Source organism: Falco peregrinus, chromosome 6, assembly GCF_023634155.1.
Source record: "Falco peregrinus isolate bFalPer1 chromosome 6, bFalPer1.pri, whole genome shotgun sequence".
NCBI lineage: Eukaryota > Metazoa > Chordata > Aves > Falconiformes > Falconidae > Falco > Falco peregrinus.
The window spans coordinates 48496749-48514465 of record NC_073726.1 but is presented as its reverse complement, the minus strand read 5'-3'; the positions used below and the strand labels follow the sequence as shown (position 1 = coordinate 48514465).

The 17717-nt window shown below is 36.0% G+C and overlaps 1 protein-coding gene across 4 annotated transcripts in view; it reads right to left on the bottom strand.

Annotated features, from left to right (window-relative positions):
- Nucleotides 1-228: 228 nt before the first annotated feature.
- The window catches only part of NR2C1 (nuclear receptor subfamily 2 group C member 1), a 44661-nt gene continuing 27172 nt past the window's right edge, over nt 229-17717 (bottom strand). For all 4 annotated transcript variants that reach the window (XM_055807367.1, XM_055807364.1, XM_055807366.1 and 1 more), the window contains 9 exons: nt 17461-17608; nt 17269-17359; nt 15792-15976; nt 12204-12366; nt 10610-10731; nt 7400-7539; nt 5308-5445; nt 1330-1435; nt 229-790 (listed from right to left, as the gene is read on the bottom strand). In XM_055807367.1, the coding sequence (XP_055663342.1) occupies nt 616-790; nt 1330-1435; nt 5308-5445; nt 7400-7539; nt 10610-10731; nt 12204-12366; nt 15792-15976; nt 17269-17359; nt 17461-17608 (1268 nt within the window). In that variant the 3' untranslated portion in view covers nt 229-615. The remainder of the gene's footprint in view (nt 791-1329; nt 1436-5307; nt 5446-7399; nt 7540-10609; nt 10732-12203; nt 12367-15791; nt 15977-17268; nt 17360-17460; nt 17609-17717) is intronic.

Genomic DNA, 17717 nt, shown 5'->3' with positions numbered 1-17717 from the left:
TACTTTCCCTGCACTTGTAATGGTGTCCAGTGTTTAATCCAACAAGAAACAACTCGTAATGGTGTCCAGTGTTTAATCCAACAAGAAACAACTCTCTCTTCAAAACAACAGGAAGAACCAAGTTTGATTAGAACGGTCTTGTTTCCATGGAAACACTGGCCTTTTCAGGAGGTTTGATCATGTATTTTCTATTTGATCAGTGAGAAAGAACTAGCAGCAAAACACAACTCAGAGAGGAAGGTTAATTTATTTGTCTAAAACATCAAACTAAGTTGAGATACCTTAGTTCAGTCAAAGCTTCTTCAGTTTCTTCACAAGCCTGGACTTCATAAGCAAATATTCCAAGTTCATCTATCTACAAAAATAGGATGGGCAATTCTTGACTTTCTTCAGACACCAAGTTAATTTACAAGTCCTTGAAGATCAGATGGAAAATAGGAAGCGATCCTATATTCCTTAATACACACTCCACCATGTTTCCCAAGTGCACTGGAAAGGAGGAATATTAGCCTTCTTTGGAAAGCTGCATGGGAAGGCTTATTGCCATCTCTTGGAGACAGGGTATGCATTTACATCACCATGACTGCCATGGTACAGAATCCTTGGCTGCTACTTTTATACGCCATGACCAATTATCTGAGAGTTGTAGTCCGCTGTCTCCATTCGCAAAATATATGGGATGATGCTATCAATCTGAACATTTCCAATTAGTCCGGCAAAGAATAGCTCTTCAGTGATGGCAGCACTCATCAGCCTAAGAGCAGGCAATCGAAGAAGAAGTCTAGACAGTCTGGAAAGTAAGTTTGGTAAAAGGTGTTACTTGTGGTCACAGATTTTTGTGTTATTCACAATCACGTTATCAGTAAGAGAAGAGACAAAATTAACAAGGGACAACAGTGGTCAAAATTCGCTATACCTAGTTCGTGAAAGGCTTAAGTATTTAAATCAGCAGAGTATTAAATTTATGTTCAGTCATGTCTTCAACAGTACCAAAAATGTGAACATGCCTGTCAATTTCATGGACTTTATAATGTTTGGACTTAGACTAAAAAAGGAAATACTTCAAGCAGGTGCAATTCAAAATGAAAACATTTAAAAGTATTTATTTCCACTATTTCACTTCGGAAATTAACAATGAATAAGTGGATAAATAATACTCACAATATGTACGAGTACATGCATAACATTTCAAGTGCTCTAAAGGTAATTTCTTACCTTTAAGGAGGTAAAAACAAAATGTACATATTTATTACAAGAAATACTGTACAAATCAGTATCACTGATGCTCTGAAAAAAGAATCAATCAAGTAAGCATGTAAGTTTACAGACCTGTAAGTATCATCTGGGTATACTTTTGTTACATAGTCTTGGAACTCCATGTAAGCCTTTTCTTGAAATTTCTCAATCTGCACAACATTTTCCAGACCTGGGTGATCTGAAAAAAAAACCAAAAACCCCAAACCCCCCACTCTACATTGTTATACCTGTTCTATATAAGATGCACTAAAATCCATACAGAATATCTAACTAAGCATAGAGAAATCATTATTTAGTAGCTGCAGGAACTTCACAGTTTTAGTGGAGGACACTGCTTTACCTCCTCATATTTATTTTCTTCTGTGTTTATGTTTTACTTAGTTTTTTATAAATACAACCAAACATTTTAAAGAGTTGAAATAAATGCAGTGCTTGCAATGCTTACAGCATTTTGATGATACAGCTCTGTGCTCTGTGTAGCTGTAGAACAGCATTGTTTCAATATACTGACATTTATTGGACTATTGCATACACAAATAGCATTTGGGTGGAAAGGACAAAATGAAGACCAGTGGAAAAAGCAGACTAAAAGCCTACGAACCATTTGTTTCCAAAACCTGCAGAAGATATGTAGCAGATCATTATTTTTTAACTGTTTAGTACAATGTTTTCAAATGTGCTAAACATAATTTTTAGCAGTGATTTAAGCAAGTTGAAATCTAAACATTGCTAAAATGAAAGGATGTTAACCTAACTGTCAAGTCACATTTAGAAATTACTACTTAATAATTCTGAACACTTTACATAATCTGTAATTTTTATTATCCATCTATCTTAATGTAAATATTTTGCTGTCATAGGTAGCATGAAAAATCATGTAGATTTTACTTTTCAGAAATGGGATCATAAATATCATAAATAAGCTGCCAAGTTATGTCAGATAAAAGATTATTTCCAACAGTCACTCCTCCTCTCCAAATATATGGCCTTCTGTCAACAAAACCAGGAGGTTTTGGTCTAGCTTTGCAGATACAGAAGCTTTCAGAGCAATTTAGCAGTTATGTGATACAATGGACTCTCCTTAACGCGTCATTTCAGAGACAAATGTTTTGTCCTATGTATTAATTCAGTAATTCTGAAAGCATTTCAAATTCATGCAGAGGAAAGACGATAGTAAGTTTCTCAAGAAGCAACACATTTTCAACAGCTGTTGATATGCAATATGTATGGCTTCATGATGCTTCTTTTACAGCAATGTCAGAAACACAGCTAGAAGTCAACTTCTGAAAACAGTAGTTTGAAGACCACTGCTAGTAACAAGCGCCATTTATAAAGATGCAAAGCCTTCTAGGCACTCCCCTTACACTCAACTCTTTGCCCAAGGCTGTCTTGTGACAAGCAGCTGCCCTGGCAGATATTTTCAGTAACTGTCAAGTCTCCAGCTATGGAAGACAGCCTACTAAAGCACATGTTCTTACCTTAGGACTCTGCTGCATGTGCAGCCCAGCCCCATCCTATAGTACAGCAGTAAAATCCTTGAAGTTGGAATTTCTGGCCTGTGAATCATCGCCAGAAAATCCCTTCTGTTCAAGGTACTGAACGTGACTTTCAGGTATATGGCTCATAGGATCAAGAATATTGACAACACACTGCCATTAAAGCAGCTACACCTCATTAGGAATGTGATCCTGAAAGCATGTGAGATAAAAGAAAATTCATCTCAATCATGTGACTAGATATAGTCTTTTCCAAAGGTATTTTTCCTTCTACCTTTTGTGTTGTCAAATCTAATCAGAAGGGGGGAAATACTAAACAAATACATAAAGATTGCTTTGCAAGTGTAAGGTTCCTAGAGAAGTATTTTCTGATGTCTGCCAGGACTGACTTCGTCAGAATGGCCAACAGATTCTGTCATAAATGCTAGCAGACACTGTGCCAGAAAAATGGGCTTGAGGTGTTCTTCCATCATTTTGTTTCTTTCCTGGAGCAACTTGTACCAGTTCTGAGTACAGGTCCGCCATGAAAGGACTATTTTGGGGTAAGGAACTATTTTGGGGTAAAGGAGTACCTAAACGAGAGTATCTCCTGCAAGCATTATCTACTAAAATTAAACAAGCGGACACCATCCCACCCTCCACTTACAGAAAGTCTCTGCCTGTTCTGAAATAACAGTGAAAAGTCTGGGCAACAATTCAGTCCTCAGCAGAAAATAAAAATTGCAAACATTTTCAAGCGCTCTTAAATATTGCAATTAAACTTATGCTTGGTACTTCTTACCAGAACACCGAAATCATTCCTGTCTTTCAGTGGACTGTAGAAACATTCAACACATAAAACCATGAAAGATTCTATTAGTCATGAGGACTGACAGCAGGATTATGTCTATAGTGAAAATACTCAGGATCCAATTTTCCTTGGTAATCCACAAAAAAAAGAGAGTATCACTAGAATATCCTCTGGAATTTACCATCTTTCCTGAAGGGTTCTGACACTACTTATACTGCCTCTTACGCAAGAACGTCTTTCTTCTCAGAAGTCTTCCATTAATGCAGTATTAAAAAAGAAAAGGGGAGAGGAGAGCAAAAGAGCCATGGAAGGTATGCAGGGTTTTGTTATGCGCTTAAGATTAACACCAGGAATTCCTGCTGAAGCTGGCACTTCTACTGGGAGACACAGATACTCCTTGTAGATACTACATACGGAAATGATCATGTAAATACGAGGGAAACTGCAAAGCAAGAGCCTCACAATTCTTTTACATCTCAATCTCTGTATTTCTCTATCTCTCTACCTAAGAAAACCCACTTAAGATTTACATTTTGGAAGTGTCCAAGTTCCAGATTTTTTCACCTCAACTAATTTTTCAGTGAAAGGGTGAACTGCAACTGAATGGAAAAAGAAACAACATCTCAGATCTAATAAATGTACAGAACCAAATACCCAGTTCTCCATATCCTACGCTACTGATGGGGGGCAGGTCACCAAGATTCAGACAGCTTTTTAAAATTTGCTCTTATCTTTTTTTATGGAACACTGGCGTCTAAAAAAGGCAGAGCAACGATGATTAAGGAAGCTACTGATGCTTTTAAAACTTTCTAATGTAAAATGGAGTCACTGAAGATTTACTTTCTAAATGTGACAGTGAAAAATTTCTGAAGATACAGAAAGTACTTGAGGTTTATACATTTTTCTTTTATCAAAAGATTTGGTTTTGGTTTTGTATTAAATCCCTAAATTCTCAATGATGAATCTAAGAACTGAAGTAGAGTGATATAATATCTAAATGCCTTTAGTGAAGAGTTAATTGATAAATTAATTTTCAAAAGAAGAAAATTTTTTTTTTATTTTTCTACCATCCAGATGTGTGTTACATAATCTAACTACTCGGTCACTACCTACCATGACTACAGGACTCTTCTTCCTCCATATTAATGTCCCAGAAGGAAAAAAATTAATCGTTTTATCTTATCTTCACTGTCTAATGCAAGTCCATTAATGTTACTTAGACTAAATTAGGCAAATACTGTTCAGAAGACAGAAATAAGGGAATGTTTGTGGTGTTCATTCACCAGAAATGCAATGTGTAATATTTATTTTCAAAATACATATGTGAAGTGACGTGATAAGTTTCTGTAATTTTGCATGTGAGAATCAATGCCCAGAGATAGTCTCTTGTACATTAAACACCTAATTTCAATTTATCTCAGCTGGAAGTCAAAGAGTAACGCTTCTGAAAATTAAACTGCAGGTCCTCAGAAAAAGCACCCCAGAAAGGAGGCACAGAATTAAAAGCAATAAATAAGCAAAATTTTAAAAAACATCAATGGCAGAGACAAAAGTAAAGCTTATGTCTCCAAAGCAGCATTCAACCATTTACATTAAAGATTAACCCTCCTCTTCCTCCAGTCCTCATTTCACACCTTCCAAGATTCCCCAATAAGTGACGCTGTAATTCTATATATGATAGTAACTGCATAAAGTAAAACAGACAGAAGTTATATTACAAAATATACCATAGATTAATGTTTTACATTTGGAATAATTACATACCAGGACTGAAGAGGACGATTGCTTTCAAATATGCATATTCATATCCATCTAGGCAAAGCTTAACCATGCTGTTACAGAACTCTTGCAGTTTGAAGATATGCTCCATTACTAGTTTTCCTCTGTCTGTTGGCAGCTTATCTAAGTCAACACACACATAAATATAAAAACCCCAAGTCAATACACATGTGAAAAATGTGGTCGTGCCACACTGTTAAAAATAATGATCGTAGTAGATTCAAACAGTGGGAAATTCACGTCATCTACAAACTCACACACTAGGTATGAATACTCTTGACACCAACAATTATGGACTATAACAATCTTTTTTTCCCCCTCACATTGTACAAGTAGGTCTCTTCCTGCCACTAAAGCTCCCAGTAATCAAGAGTGCACTAGAGCTTGATCAAGGAAGGGAAAGACTACTCGCAAGTAAAAAATACACTACTGCTACTGCAGATCTGCGCTCTACACCTCAGGGTCAGGTGCCATGAGGCACGTTAGTATGCAGTTTCATAGCTTATTTTAGTCAGTTAAAGACCGTGCCACTGCTGAAAAAGAAGGTGTTCTGTATATCCTTCCTGATGTGCACCTAGGGGACTGTGGCTGGTACAGAGCTGTTCCCCTTGGCTCAGCAATAGCTAAGCAGCCTGAAAATGCCATTCCCTCCACAAACCATCAAGCTACGGTCCGCAGGTTCCACAAACCTGTCATCTCTTGGAGATGCTGCAGCTGGCATACCATACAAATGCAAGGCAGTGGTTATAATTTTTTTATTTTTGCATGCAGACTGAATTCCTAAATTAAATGGCAAAATATATATATATTTGTAGCAACGATAAACCCATGATTAATTATTACCATCATACCCTTTTTGGTGAAGATGCCTAAAAATTAAGAGAGACCAAAGTAAAGTTCCCAAATTCCATCTGTATCCCTAAAGACATTCACAGATTTGTTAGTATCCTTAGCTGTTTTTACCTTTTTTTATCTTTAACTACTGTTATTTACAGGAGGATGTTGTGGATTTTTAACTCATGAAATCCTTCAGAAATAATTCTTTAATTCCCTCATCATAAAAGGAGAGGAAAAATGTATAGTCTGGTGGGCTGCTTTTCCACAGCTTACCAATCTGTTTTTGCATAACATTAACAACAGTGAATTTTCATACACGTAACAGCAAATAACCCAAAAATCTAGTTAAGCCTGAAAAAGCTAAGATTTTTGTATGTGCATCTAGCTTATTAAAAATGTGTTAAGACTACAAACAGATGGAGACTATACTGGTTTTTATTGGTTAGCTTTTAGTGCTGACAACCTTGTGAGTGTTCACAAGCACACAAAGAGGATTAGCTAGAAGACTCCCCTACCACTCAGAAGAACATTTCCTTCACTGTTAAGTAAATGAAAGAAAAGGCCAACTGACATCTCTTTCATCTGAATGAAAAATACGCACAAGATGCAGGGCATAGGATTAGTAAGGTACATAAGGAACAAAGTATGCTTAGTGAAGGTCTGTTGAAGACTTACGTGTAGTCTAAATCTAGTATAAAGAAGTAAAAAGCCAAGTTACGTGAAGGAAATATATCACCAAGTTGGCATTTGGCTGCTTTGTTTCACAGTTATGAACATCAAGGACAAGTGGGTCATTCTTTAATTTATACCCTCAATACAGAGGAATCATATTCACAGTACACTTGTGTTCTTCATGTTGATGCTGTCTGAAATATTCCTGATTTGAGTTTATGATATTAACGGAACAGCAGAACACTATTGGACACTACACAGGCCCACAATAAAAACAACCCCAGTAAATGTTAACCTGTATTAGATAAAAAAAGAAAAAAATAAAACTACCCATTAATTTGGGGGTAAGTACTAGCATAGCTGACTTCTACGAAATTGCTAAAAAATTCCATTCTGTGAACTGTATTGTCTAGTATTATTTTAGTATTTGATACTAACCATGGAATTCTATAAATAATAAATTTTTATTAACAACCAAAGGATAAGTAAGAAGCTCCTGCACAGTGCAAAACATAAAATCCATGAAGTAATTCCCCAAGTCTGGCAATATGCACAGTATACACCTTACCTTGCTGTAAACTGCCATGAAGGTGATTAACAAATGCACTTAATATAGTTGCCACATTCATAACTTGTGAACATTGTGCAAGACCAAGTGTAAAAAGTTCATTCCAGCAGGCTTTCACTAATGATATGCTGTTATCCTGTCTATTAAAAAAATAAAACAATTTCACTTAATAAAACCAGCCATTTGCATTCACATGTTTTCTTTAATTTGAAGAACACTTCATAAAACATTATTCTAATTCAACCATTGCAATCAGTGCCAAAACGAAGCCCTGAATCAAAATTATTTTTATTTGCATGCTAGGATTAAAATACCTGGTTTAGAGTGACATTTAATTTTTGTTTTAATGATGATAGACTTCTATCACAAAAGCAAGCTGAAGTTACAGTAAATGACAACTGTTCAGGCATATTCCATCAAGCTAGTTTTCTTAGGATTTACACTGGATTTTGAATAACATTTACATGCAAAAAAATTTGCACTGTTCTTCTGTCGTGGATGGAGGACAGACTCAAAGGTGTTTTTATTTACTTAAAATTTGGCAGGTTGGTATTTTTTAATTAAAAATACAAGCAAAACGGAACAGGTGAGATCAAGTTCCTGAGCTTCCTGAATGCTGTTTTCTGTATCCCCTTCATGTTTGGAATAAGGTTTGAAATACAGACTTCGAAGTATAAATAGAAGTCACGAGGATTTCTTTGTTGTAAGAATTAGTCCTTAAATTAAGTTGCATGTGTAGTCAGTATTTTTTTTTTCAAATGCTGAAGCTTAAAATTAGGTACACCAATGCATATTCAGACACTCCCATATTAGTAACCTAACTTACAGTACTGCCAAGCATCTCTAACTCGTAGAGCTTAACAAGAGCTCAGTACCTTAAAAAACAGAAATCCTACCAGTGAGGAGTCAAAATTCAGGTACCATGTTTCACAGTTTTAGCCAGTAAATATAAATAATGAGAATTTAAAAGAAGCACAAGACCTATCAGAGAAGAAAAGCATATTAAAGCTAGGATTTCAACTACAAAAATACAATGGAATGGATTTTTACAAGGTGTAATCTTCAAGAACATTTCTGATGATTTACTGCAATGCTAATATGCCAAATAAAAGATTAATGTAGACTTGTCCTTGGATTGTAGAGAGTTTACCCAGGGCACTGTTTTTTACTATGATCAAGTGTTCGTTATAGTAGACACGATACTGTACATTCAGCTTCTACACATATTTGTCACATCCACTTTATCTCCTGTCAAAAGGACTATGCTAAGGAACAGTGAAAATAGGGTGCGCTGGCTACTCAGCTGGTATGGGTGTACATAAATGTATCATCTAGGGTGGTACCCTCATGGCTGATCAAACTTGGACCAGAACTGGCAGCCTCAAAAAGCTAAGAGGCTATAACCAACCTGATGAACGTTTGTTCATCTCTCTTGCCTACAAAGGTCCTCATGCAGGAAAATGAACTAAGCAATAATCTGGTATCACTAACTACATCAGTATGCCAAAGCCAACTATCTTGCTGCAACTAAGGAAAATATTGCCTGAGGAGGGAACCACCTGGATACAATTATCTCTCTTCCTTACAAACCCATTACTATGGTTTTGTTTTGGCTTGTCAACTCATCTCAATTACTAGTACCATGAATTTATCTTCCTTTCAAAAGTGCGTTGAGTCACCCTTCTAGAAGTGAAAATCACAGTACATAATGTGCTCAAACTAAAAAAGCTGCGTTAATTTCAAATAAACCTCCACTTGAAAAAAGTTAGTATTTTAAGCTCTTCAAAAGGAAAACTGTATATTTATGTTAAATGGTGTTTAAATATACTGTTGCCCATGATCTTGACTGCGACTGTAAATGCTAAGACAGGTGAATATTAACACTTAAGACAGCCTTCTGCTCCATTTTATTTATTCAAACAGAAAAATATATTGGGAAGTAACATATTAAAAAATATGCTGATTTTCTATAAGCATATCTTGTTAAATCTTTTTGGAGATACTGCTCTTCTTTACATTTTGTCTTTAAAAAAACATTCCCATTTGTTGTTCTAACACTAACTTGCAGTGTCTCTGTCACATAAACCTTTAAAAAATGTATGATACAATGTACTATGATACTTTACTAAATATTTTGTTGAAATTCTGCAGTACAACAGTTTCTACAAAAATAAAACATATTTATTTGGTATTTTTTACCCTTGCTACTGTTCACAGAATTCTACTTTTTCCTTCTCCAAAACACAGCCTTCAATTACACACAATATAGTGTCTTTCCTTAAACAATGTAGAATCATTTGGCTTAAACATCTAAGTAAACACAAATGGTAATCACAGATCATCCTGCTTTCGACAGTCTTCTTGGAAAAGGGGACAGTCCTTTTTCTTCAAAAAAGGAACTCTCTTTTCTGCAGTCATACACTATTTTGATACTGAATTGAGGAAAAACACTGTAGATGAGAACAGACAATTATAATTTATACTCTATTTGTGTCACAGGTGATACAGTATCTTTATGTTTGATGTGCCTTCATAGAATTACTTCTGAAAATAACATAAATCACTTTTCCTTGTGCTGCTTTGAGATGTTTTCTCATGATGATTGGCAACGGACCACTACATTTAGCTTAAGAATTTTAAGTGATACACTGAATTCTGCTGGAAAAGCAGGATGTTATACCAGCTGTAGAAAGAGGAATAAGAATTACTTTCTGGTTACAGCAACCCCTTGTTTTTGGAAAATCCTTTGAAATTAAACTACTTCACCCTGAATGCTTGCTGAACCTAGCTAACCATTTTCTTCAAGTAGGTTATTAAAGGCAAAATTATTACTACTAATTCACCTATAAAGATAACAGTATTGGGGGATCCAGAGAGGAGTGTATTTTGGTGACTGCCTGATAAGCAACCTAGTTTGGGATGTAGCTATTAAACAAAAATGATAGGAAGTCCTATTTACTAAAAATTTATTAAAGGAGTACCAGTGTGCATCAATCTACTACTCCTTTTTCCTTCAAAACCAAAGGTACCTGAATTGGACTGAAGTTGGGAGTAGTTTTGATTCAGAAAATTTACATTCATGATGAAGGCCTATAAAACAGTTTTATTAAGTAGATTTATATTTTAAAATGCCCCTGAAGAAGACAGTGAAAATAAAAAAGATAAAGTGTGTATTCGCAACATGAATGAATAGAGTAACTGAACACTTACCCTAAAGCTTGGAAAGATGGAATGGAACGTGCCCAGTGCATGGACAAGAAAAGCAACCTGGAGGCAGACTCGCAGATATAGTGAACATTAAGATATTCAGGCATAGGAGAAGGCATGGTGAGCTGGCAATCGAAAACACAAGGAAAAAAACCCCCTGCAAGTCAGTTATTTTACTTTCTTCATAGAAAACATGGTAAGCAAAAAAATCAGTCTTACAGTTTCTTTTAAGTGAAGAAGAAAAATTGTTTTTTCTAAATAACTATGACATAATCCTGAAATAAAATTGAATTACTGCCTTTTCTATTATTAGCCATACTGTTATACCCTATAGTAAACATAAAGCAACAAAAAAGGCAAAAAAACCTGAATCTTGGATAAATATTAATGTCTGAGACACCTGGAGATGGAAAATCCCAAATAAAACTCAACTTTTGAGACATTCTCTAAGAATAAAAGTTTTAGAAGAATCATTACAATTAGAATGAAGTTGCTTACATTTCTATATATAAAAATATATAAAATACACAAATGCAGAGGCATCATTACTTTCTAAAACTTCCCCAAGAGGAGTGGAATAAACAGCCTGAAAAATTAGAGTTACCACAGTTCCTGGGGAGAGTGTCCATATGTGAATTCTGTTTCACAAAACGTCTTTATTTGTACTTTCAATTAATGTTTTACAAATAAACACATAAAAAATCTTTTGAAATGTTAGTAAAATGCCTAACATACAGCCGCTCCCAAGTCCTAAAAATATAATCAATATACATCAGAAAGGACCAGCTCTACCTTTCTCAACATACATGAGTAAAACCAGTGGTGTTACCTGCATATGTGAAGAAAGTGCTAATTATAGTATTGTAATTTTATGTTCAGAAATTAATACTTCTTAATATAATGGTTTGGCTTACACATTTTTAAAAAAACCCTGACATCTGCATTAGAGAGATGTTTATTTGAGTGATCAAAACACATGCTGATGAGAGGGGCAATGTTTCATAAAATGCCTGGTACTGAAGAAATTTTCAGATAAGCGCACTTTTTGATTTATCCATGAATAATAATTAGATGAAAAAAGTGGACAGAAGAGTATCTGCAGACTCACGAAATGTTAAATAAAGCCAGAAAATATCCAACTCACTAACAAAGAAACTGTATTTTCCCTTAATGATGAAAGTCAATTAATACCATACTAAAATAGGGTATATACACAAAGGAGAAACTGAGAAATACACTCAAGAGCCTCAAAATCCAGTTGCAGATTGTATCAGATACACCTGTTAACAAGTAAGAATGTGGATGCTGACTCTGCTTCATGTGACACTTGTCTACGTAAATCCTTTTGCATGGACTACCTAGTATTTTTAAGGTAAGAAGATATAAAATAAATAGTGCAGCTAAACCATAAAGAGCTGTACATTTTCCCAAACAGTTAACCAGTGAACAAAAGCAGTGCATTCATCAGAAATTAATGCCAATACCTGAACAAACAGCTGCTGTTCTAAGAAATTCACACCAAGATTTAATCAGATCATGATTTTATATTACTATGTTAAAATGGTTATAAAGTCAACGGTAAAAAAATATTAAGTACCCTGAATGCTACATGTGCATCACTGAGTAGTGGCCCCTCTATTTCAACGATATTCATGCTTGTTTCTCCACCGATCAGCTGTACACTGGCTTCAATACTTTCAGAGTTCTGGCATGCTGCACTCTCTCCTGGATTTAATGCTTTTGCAAGAGTATCAAATGCCCTGTAAGATCACAACAAGCAAGCAAACAAACAAAAAAGAAAAGAAAATTTCATTTTAGAGACTGTTTCAGTTTTGGGGGAACCTGTGCATGTCTAAAACCTGTATTTAGATGTCTGTTTCAAAGAACTAGATTTGGAAAATAAGTCAGTAGCATGCTTCTCCTGGCACTCCAAACAAAATCCCTGAAAACTCCAACTTACAGCGGCTCTGAAACCAAAATTAGCAGCGGATCCTGTTCACACTAGTTGCCAACAAATTCACAGTTTTGACATACTGATTGTGCTGCTGAATCACAGTTTGCCTTTGAAGATCTCTTTAGTGATGTTTACTGAGAGTGCTGGCATGAGCGTTTTGAGGACATGATCATCAGACTGCTGTTAAAGCAACTTAATGCATGTATAAATTTTAAGAATTTTTGCTGCTATGAAGCACAGAGTAAGTTTATATGTTATATGTTATAGTAGTAAGTAGTGGTTAGGTTATTCAACTTAACTTGAAAAGATTGTTTCAAAATATGTAAGAGAAAGCACTCATGCTTTCAGTACTATCCTTAGTAGCCTTTGATGTACGGCAGTGACTCCTGTCACATGCACAAACATTACCATGGACAAGCACAGATACATTACTCATTTTGCCGCTTGATAACAGATCTGTTGTTTTTCTGTTCACAAATACACCTGAGAATCACAACTGATACATCTTCAATCAAAAATATACAGACTTCATCACTGCCTACAGACAGATGACATATCCTGAGAGCAGTATCATTTGTATATAGCGTTGCATGAAAAACTTACGCACTGAGGTCTGAAAACTTTACAAAAGCTGATTACCGGCTTGTATATATAGCCGATTCTCAATTTAGAGACATACGCTTATTACCACAGAATCTAAAATCACAGATTTAACACCAAAGACTGGAGTAGGACTTTGCTTCCTTCTCTTCCCACACACTCTCTAGCTATCTAAATTCATTAACATGCTAAAAAAAAAATCTAAATGTTTGCTATTGACATAAGTATTTACAACCAAAGGAAACAGCACTGTAAAAGAGCTGTTGACGCTGCCTCAGTTTGAGATGGTAAATGAACTGGTTTCTGGTCCTGTAATAGCCTATACGCTTTGATGTGTACACGTGAGGGTGACTGGGGCATGCACAAGTGGACTACACAGATATGCCTGAGATGTCTTCTGTCTCTGGTATACAGAACATAGGCATAAAGGGTAAAGTCTAGAAGGACTTATTTGACTCCTACTAGGAGATTTGAGTTTCAGGTCCTGTGTGGCTCACTCTTGGCAGCCTTAAGTAGAATAGGCAAAGCCAGTGCTCAGCGGCAGCTGCTTCTTAGGAAAACAGGATCTGCGCAGGGCTCTCCATGTAGCAGGGACAGGAATATAAGAGAGGAATGACCTCTCTCCTTTCCCCAGAAGGTAAATGGCATATGCACCTGTCACAATCCTGGATCTAGTATAGGCTGAAAAGTCCTTTTTAAATAGGGTGGGCAGGTACCCTGGCTAACCATGTCTGCCCATGATACTTAAGTTTCCAACTTACTCTTGGATGTTTGCTTTCAAAGAAATCTTCTCCCTCCCATCTCACAAAACGGCAGGAGTAAGCCAGCAGAAGTCAGTGGAAGCTTTGCTTCCTCATGGCTCAGCACTGTGGGCCCTTTTCACACACGAAGCCCCAACATGAGCAATGATTTCAAAGTAAAACACCAAGGAAAAGAGACTCAAGAACAAAAGCTTGCCTGGAAGCTATGAAAACCTAGCCCACAAAGTGAAGAAAAAAAGGTATAATCAACATTAAAATACATGGTATCGATACCATGTTTCGCTAGAAACAACTTTAGTTCTCTTTTTGTCAGGCTTAGTCACTAACAGATATATAGGACTGCTGATAAACCAAAAAATGGAAATAGATCATGAAGCCATTGGAGAACAAGGCATACAACATTATAATATAAAAGCAGCAGAATGCTCACAGCAAAGTTGTATAGTAAATTTGTGTCAGCAAAAGTGAAAGCTTAACTACTGTAGCTGCAAGAAATGGAATATACTAAAATACACGAAAGACATGGATGGATATAACTTGCTTCCTGAAATCCCTTAAACTCTTTTTTCTTCAGTAAGCATCTGTGTCTGCTAGATCAAGCTGGCATAGGGCCTGGCAAGGAAATGGAAGATTTAGATAAAAATTTTAGTTTCAGTAACAACTTCCCTTTCACAAGAATACTTAACTTGAACCTCTCCACTGGAGATCTGTTAGGTAAGCTACTGGCCAAGAGTATGCATTAAGCACAGTCAGAGCTCTTCCAGGCTCTCTGGCTGAGAGAACTTGATGCCTTTTCATAGGCAGATTTTTAAAACTGAGTGGAAACACTGGATTTTGCAAAAGCAAGCATCTGAAAGTGCCAAGAAATAAAGAAATTAAACATTACTGCATCTTTTTGAACAGCCCTAGTATTGAATGAAGTTTATCAGCATGTACAATGATACTTTTTACCAGTATATTCTTGTATTCTTTACCTGAAAGGACACAGCAAAGGCCCAAATCAGCACCTATATAAAGTCACACTGACTTTCTAAGCAGCATATAAAGAAATGAGCAGAAAAAATACATTCTGCTTGCAATTACACAAAGCAGTAAACACCATAAGGGAAATCCTGTATTTCAGTCAGCACAGACTACTTCACTATATACTAATCTTCTTCCTTGATGGATTTACTCCATATATGCATTTTCAAAACAGCGTGTACAAGGTAGATGGCATATAAAGCAATACTGCTGTGTATTGACAGAAGCTTGTGCAAGATGACAACCGAGGAAGAACACAATTGTGATCGACAGAATAACTGAACACGTGCTACACAGAATATCTTACACATATGCTCACCAAAATGGCTCAGTTAAAACCAGTGCAAGACACAAGTCTGTAAGATAATCAATGAATGTACTTGTATTGTATTGACGGTGAGAATTCTATGACTTCTCCTGTGTAGAAGGCAAATGCTTTTCAAGCTTTTAAGGAGATTAATAGTTACAGGCATTAAACTACTTGCACAGATGAGAACTCTAAGAAAGAGTTTTCCAGGATGACACAAAGTACTAAGACTATAGTTAGTAAAGATCTCACTCACGTTATGAAGTCCAACCAAAAATAAGAAAATCAGCTGTAATATTGACATTGAAATTTGTTTAAAGTACAAACAACTACAAGTATTTATTTCTCAAATGGAACTTCCTTATGATTTCACTTGAAAAATCTTGCAAGATTTATGTTCTACATGAGCTTTGGCTGCTATTACCATTATTTTTAATACAAATAAGTCTCCTACACTGTGATAATTTAATTAATGGTCTGAATTGACAGAGACCTTCCCTTCTTGAAAAGAATACTACTTTCAAGTGTAACACGCCTTACCTTGTAACATCACTACTAGCTTGTTCTTCTTGCTGCAGTTCAGACAATGATGCATCTCCATTACTTAAACTCTCAATCATAGATAGCTCTGTACTGCTTTGTGACATGTCTTTGCATTTGCTGAGATTTGCTAATGAAGTCACCACGTTTGCCAGTGTACTTAAATCTCCCTGACATGCTTCAACCTAAAGGAGAAGTACAACTTTTAATGCTCTCATATTGGCAGCAGTTAACTTGCAACAGAAGAATCTAACTTCTATACAAATGAAGAATTGAGCATGTGAATAGACCTGTAAGAAAATTATTGTTTTCAGTAAATGAGTAATCATATAATGCAGTAATTAGACACTGCACTGCTCCTAAAATAGGAAATATTTAGACATTTACTTTTACAAGTAATAGCTATCTATTTCTCTCAGAAAGAATACTACAGAAGGTAAGCAAGCGCAGAAAGAAATTATCATCTCCGCTCACTAGTCAAGTCACCAGGACTGTAAGACTGCACTAGATTACATTTTTAGCATCTTCCTTCTTTCCTCATGTTAATGAGTCAGGAGCGTAGGAGAATGTTTGAAAAGAAGGAATGGATAAAAAGTCGCCTTTAAAAGCAAGCAGAAAAAGAATTCTGCTGCAGCCTTTCTGGTTTTTATGTTTTTATCTAACTGCAAGGGAACAAGGTGATTCAGTACTGACCAGCAACTCAGGGAGGCAGTAAGACATGTTTCCCACCCTGCCCCATAAAATTAAGAAGGGAAGTGCATGATCACAGACAAGTATGCTGCCGCTAACACCAGCATGCTACATGTCATTTAGCTTGCACAGAAAATGGGAAAAGTGAAATGGAATAAACAGCTTTTGATGGGGCCCTTTGCAGACAGAGCAAGCAAGGCAAAATGCATGAAAACAGTATGAGGTAATTTAATATCAGCTAGAAAAATACAAAAGCTTCCTACTGTGCATGTGTAGGGAAGTTACCACATGGCTCTAGTGGATCACTAAACGTAACAAAATGGAAACAAAGAAAAAACAGCTCAGAAATAAGACTACTGCTGAGATAGCTCTTATTAGCTTTGCAAAAAACCATTAGTGAATCAGGGGAAAAAAACCTTAACAGTATTTACGAAATCCACTGATACTGCCATGCGAGGTTTTGCAAGCACCTCATTTTATTGGTACAAAAGGAATATCCAGGTGTCAGGATTGTCCAATACAAAGAAAAATAATGCAGCCCTTAAAGTTCTCTAAAAATGTGGAGGAAGGCATTTACTTTGTAGAGTTCTTAGCACTTTTACTATGCGAGACTAAAAACATTCTTGTGGAAAGAAGGCATTTGCAACGCTGGCTAATGTTGTAATGGAGCGTTTTAAACATTAAATTAACAAAACAGAAGTACAACAGAATAGAACACTCTTCCCTCCCTACATGCACAATTACAGCAATCAATTCTACTTAATATATCAGTTACATCATCATATACCTTATCTGGAGTCATCAGAACAGTAGGCTCATTTTTTATTGCAGACGGATGAATGTTAACAAACATTCCCGATTCTAGCAGACCTGTTGATCTGACACAAAACAGCACACATTTTAATTTTCATTAATTTTAAAATTGATTTTTCCCGTTTCAGGAAACAGAGATAGCTGCTTCTGAGTAGAATTTACATACCTTGCTGTTTCATTGTCTGTTACAAAAGTTGGAGTTGCAGCTAATGGACTACGGAGATCTTTCCGAATGTAGATCTTTTCTGTAGAAGCTGCACAGTTTGAAGATTTTTCTCTTGACACTTCAATAGGCTTCCTCTCACACTGCACAGCTAACAAAACAATATGCAACTATTAAGTCACATCCCAAATTACTCACTAAGAAATAATCCTTTCCCCCCCCCCTCTATTTAATCTGCAATTTTAATAGTGATTTTGAAA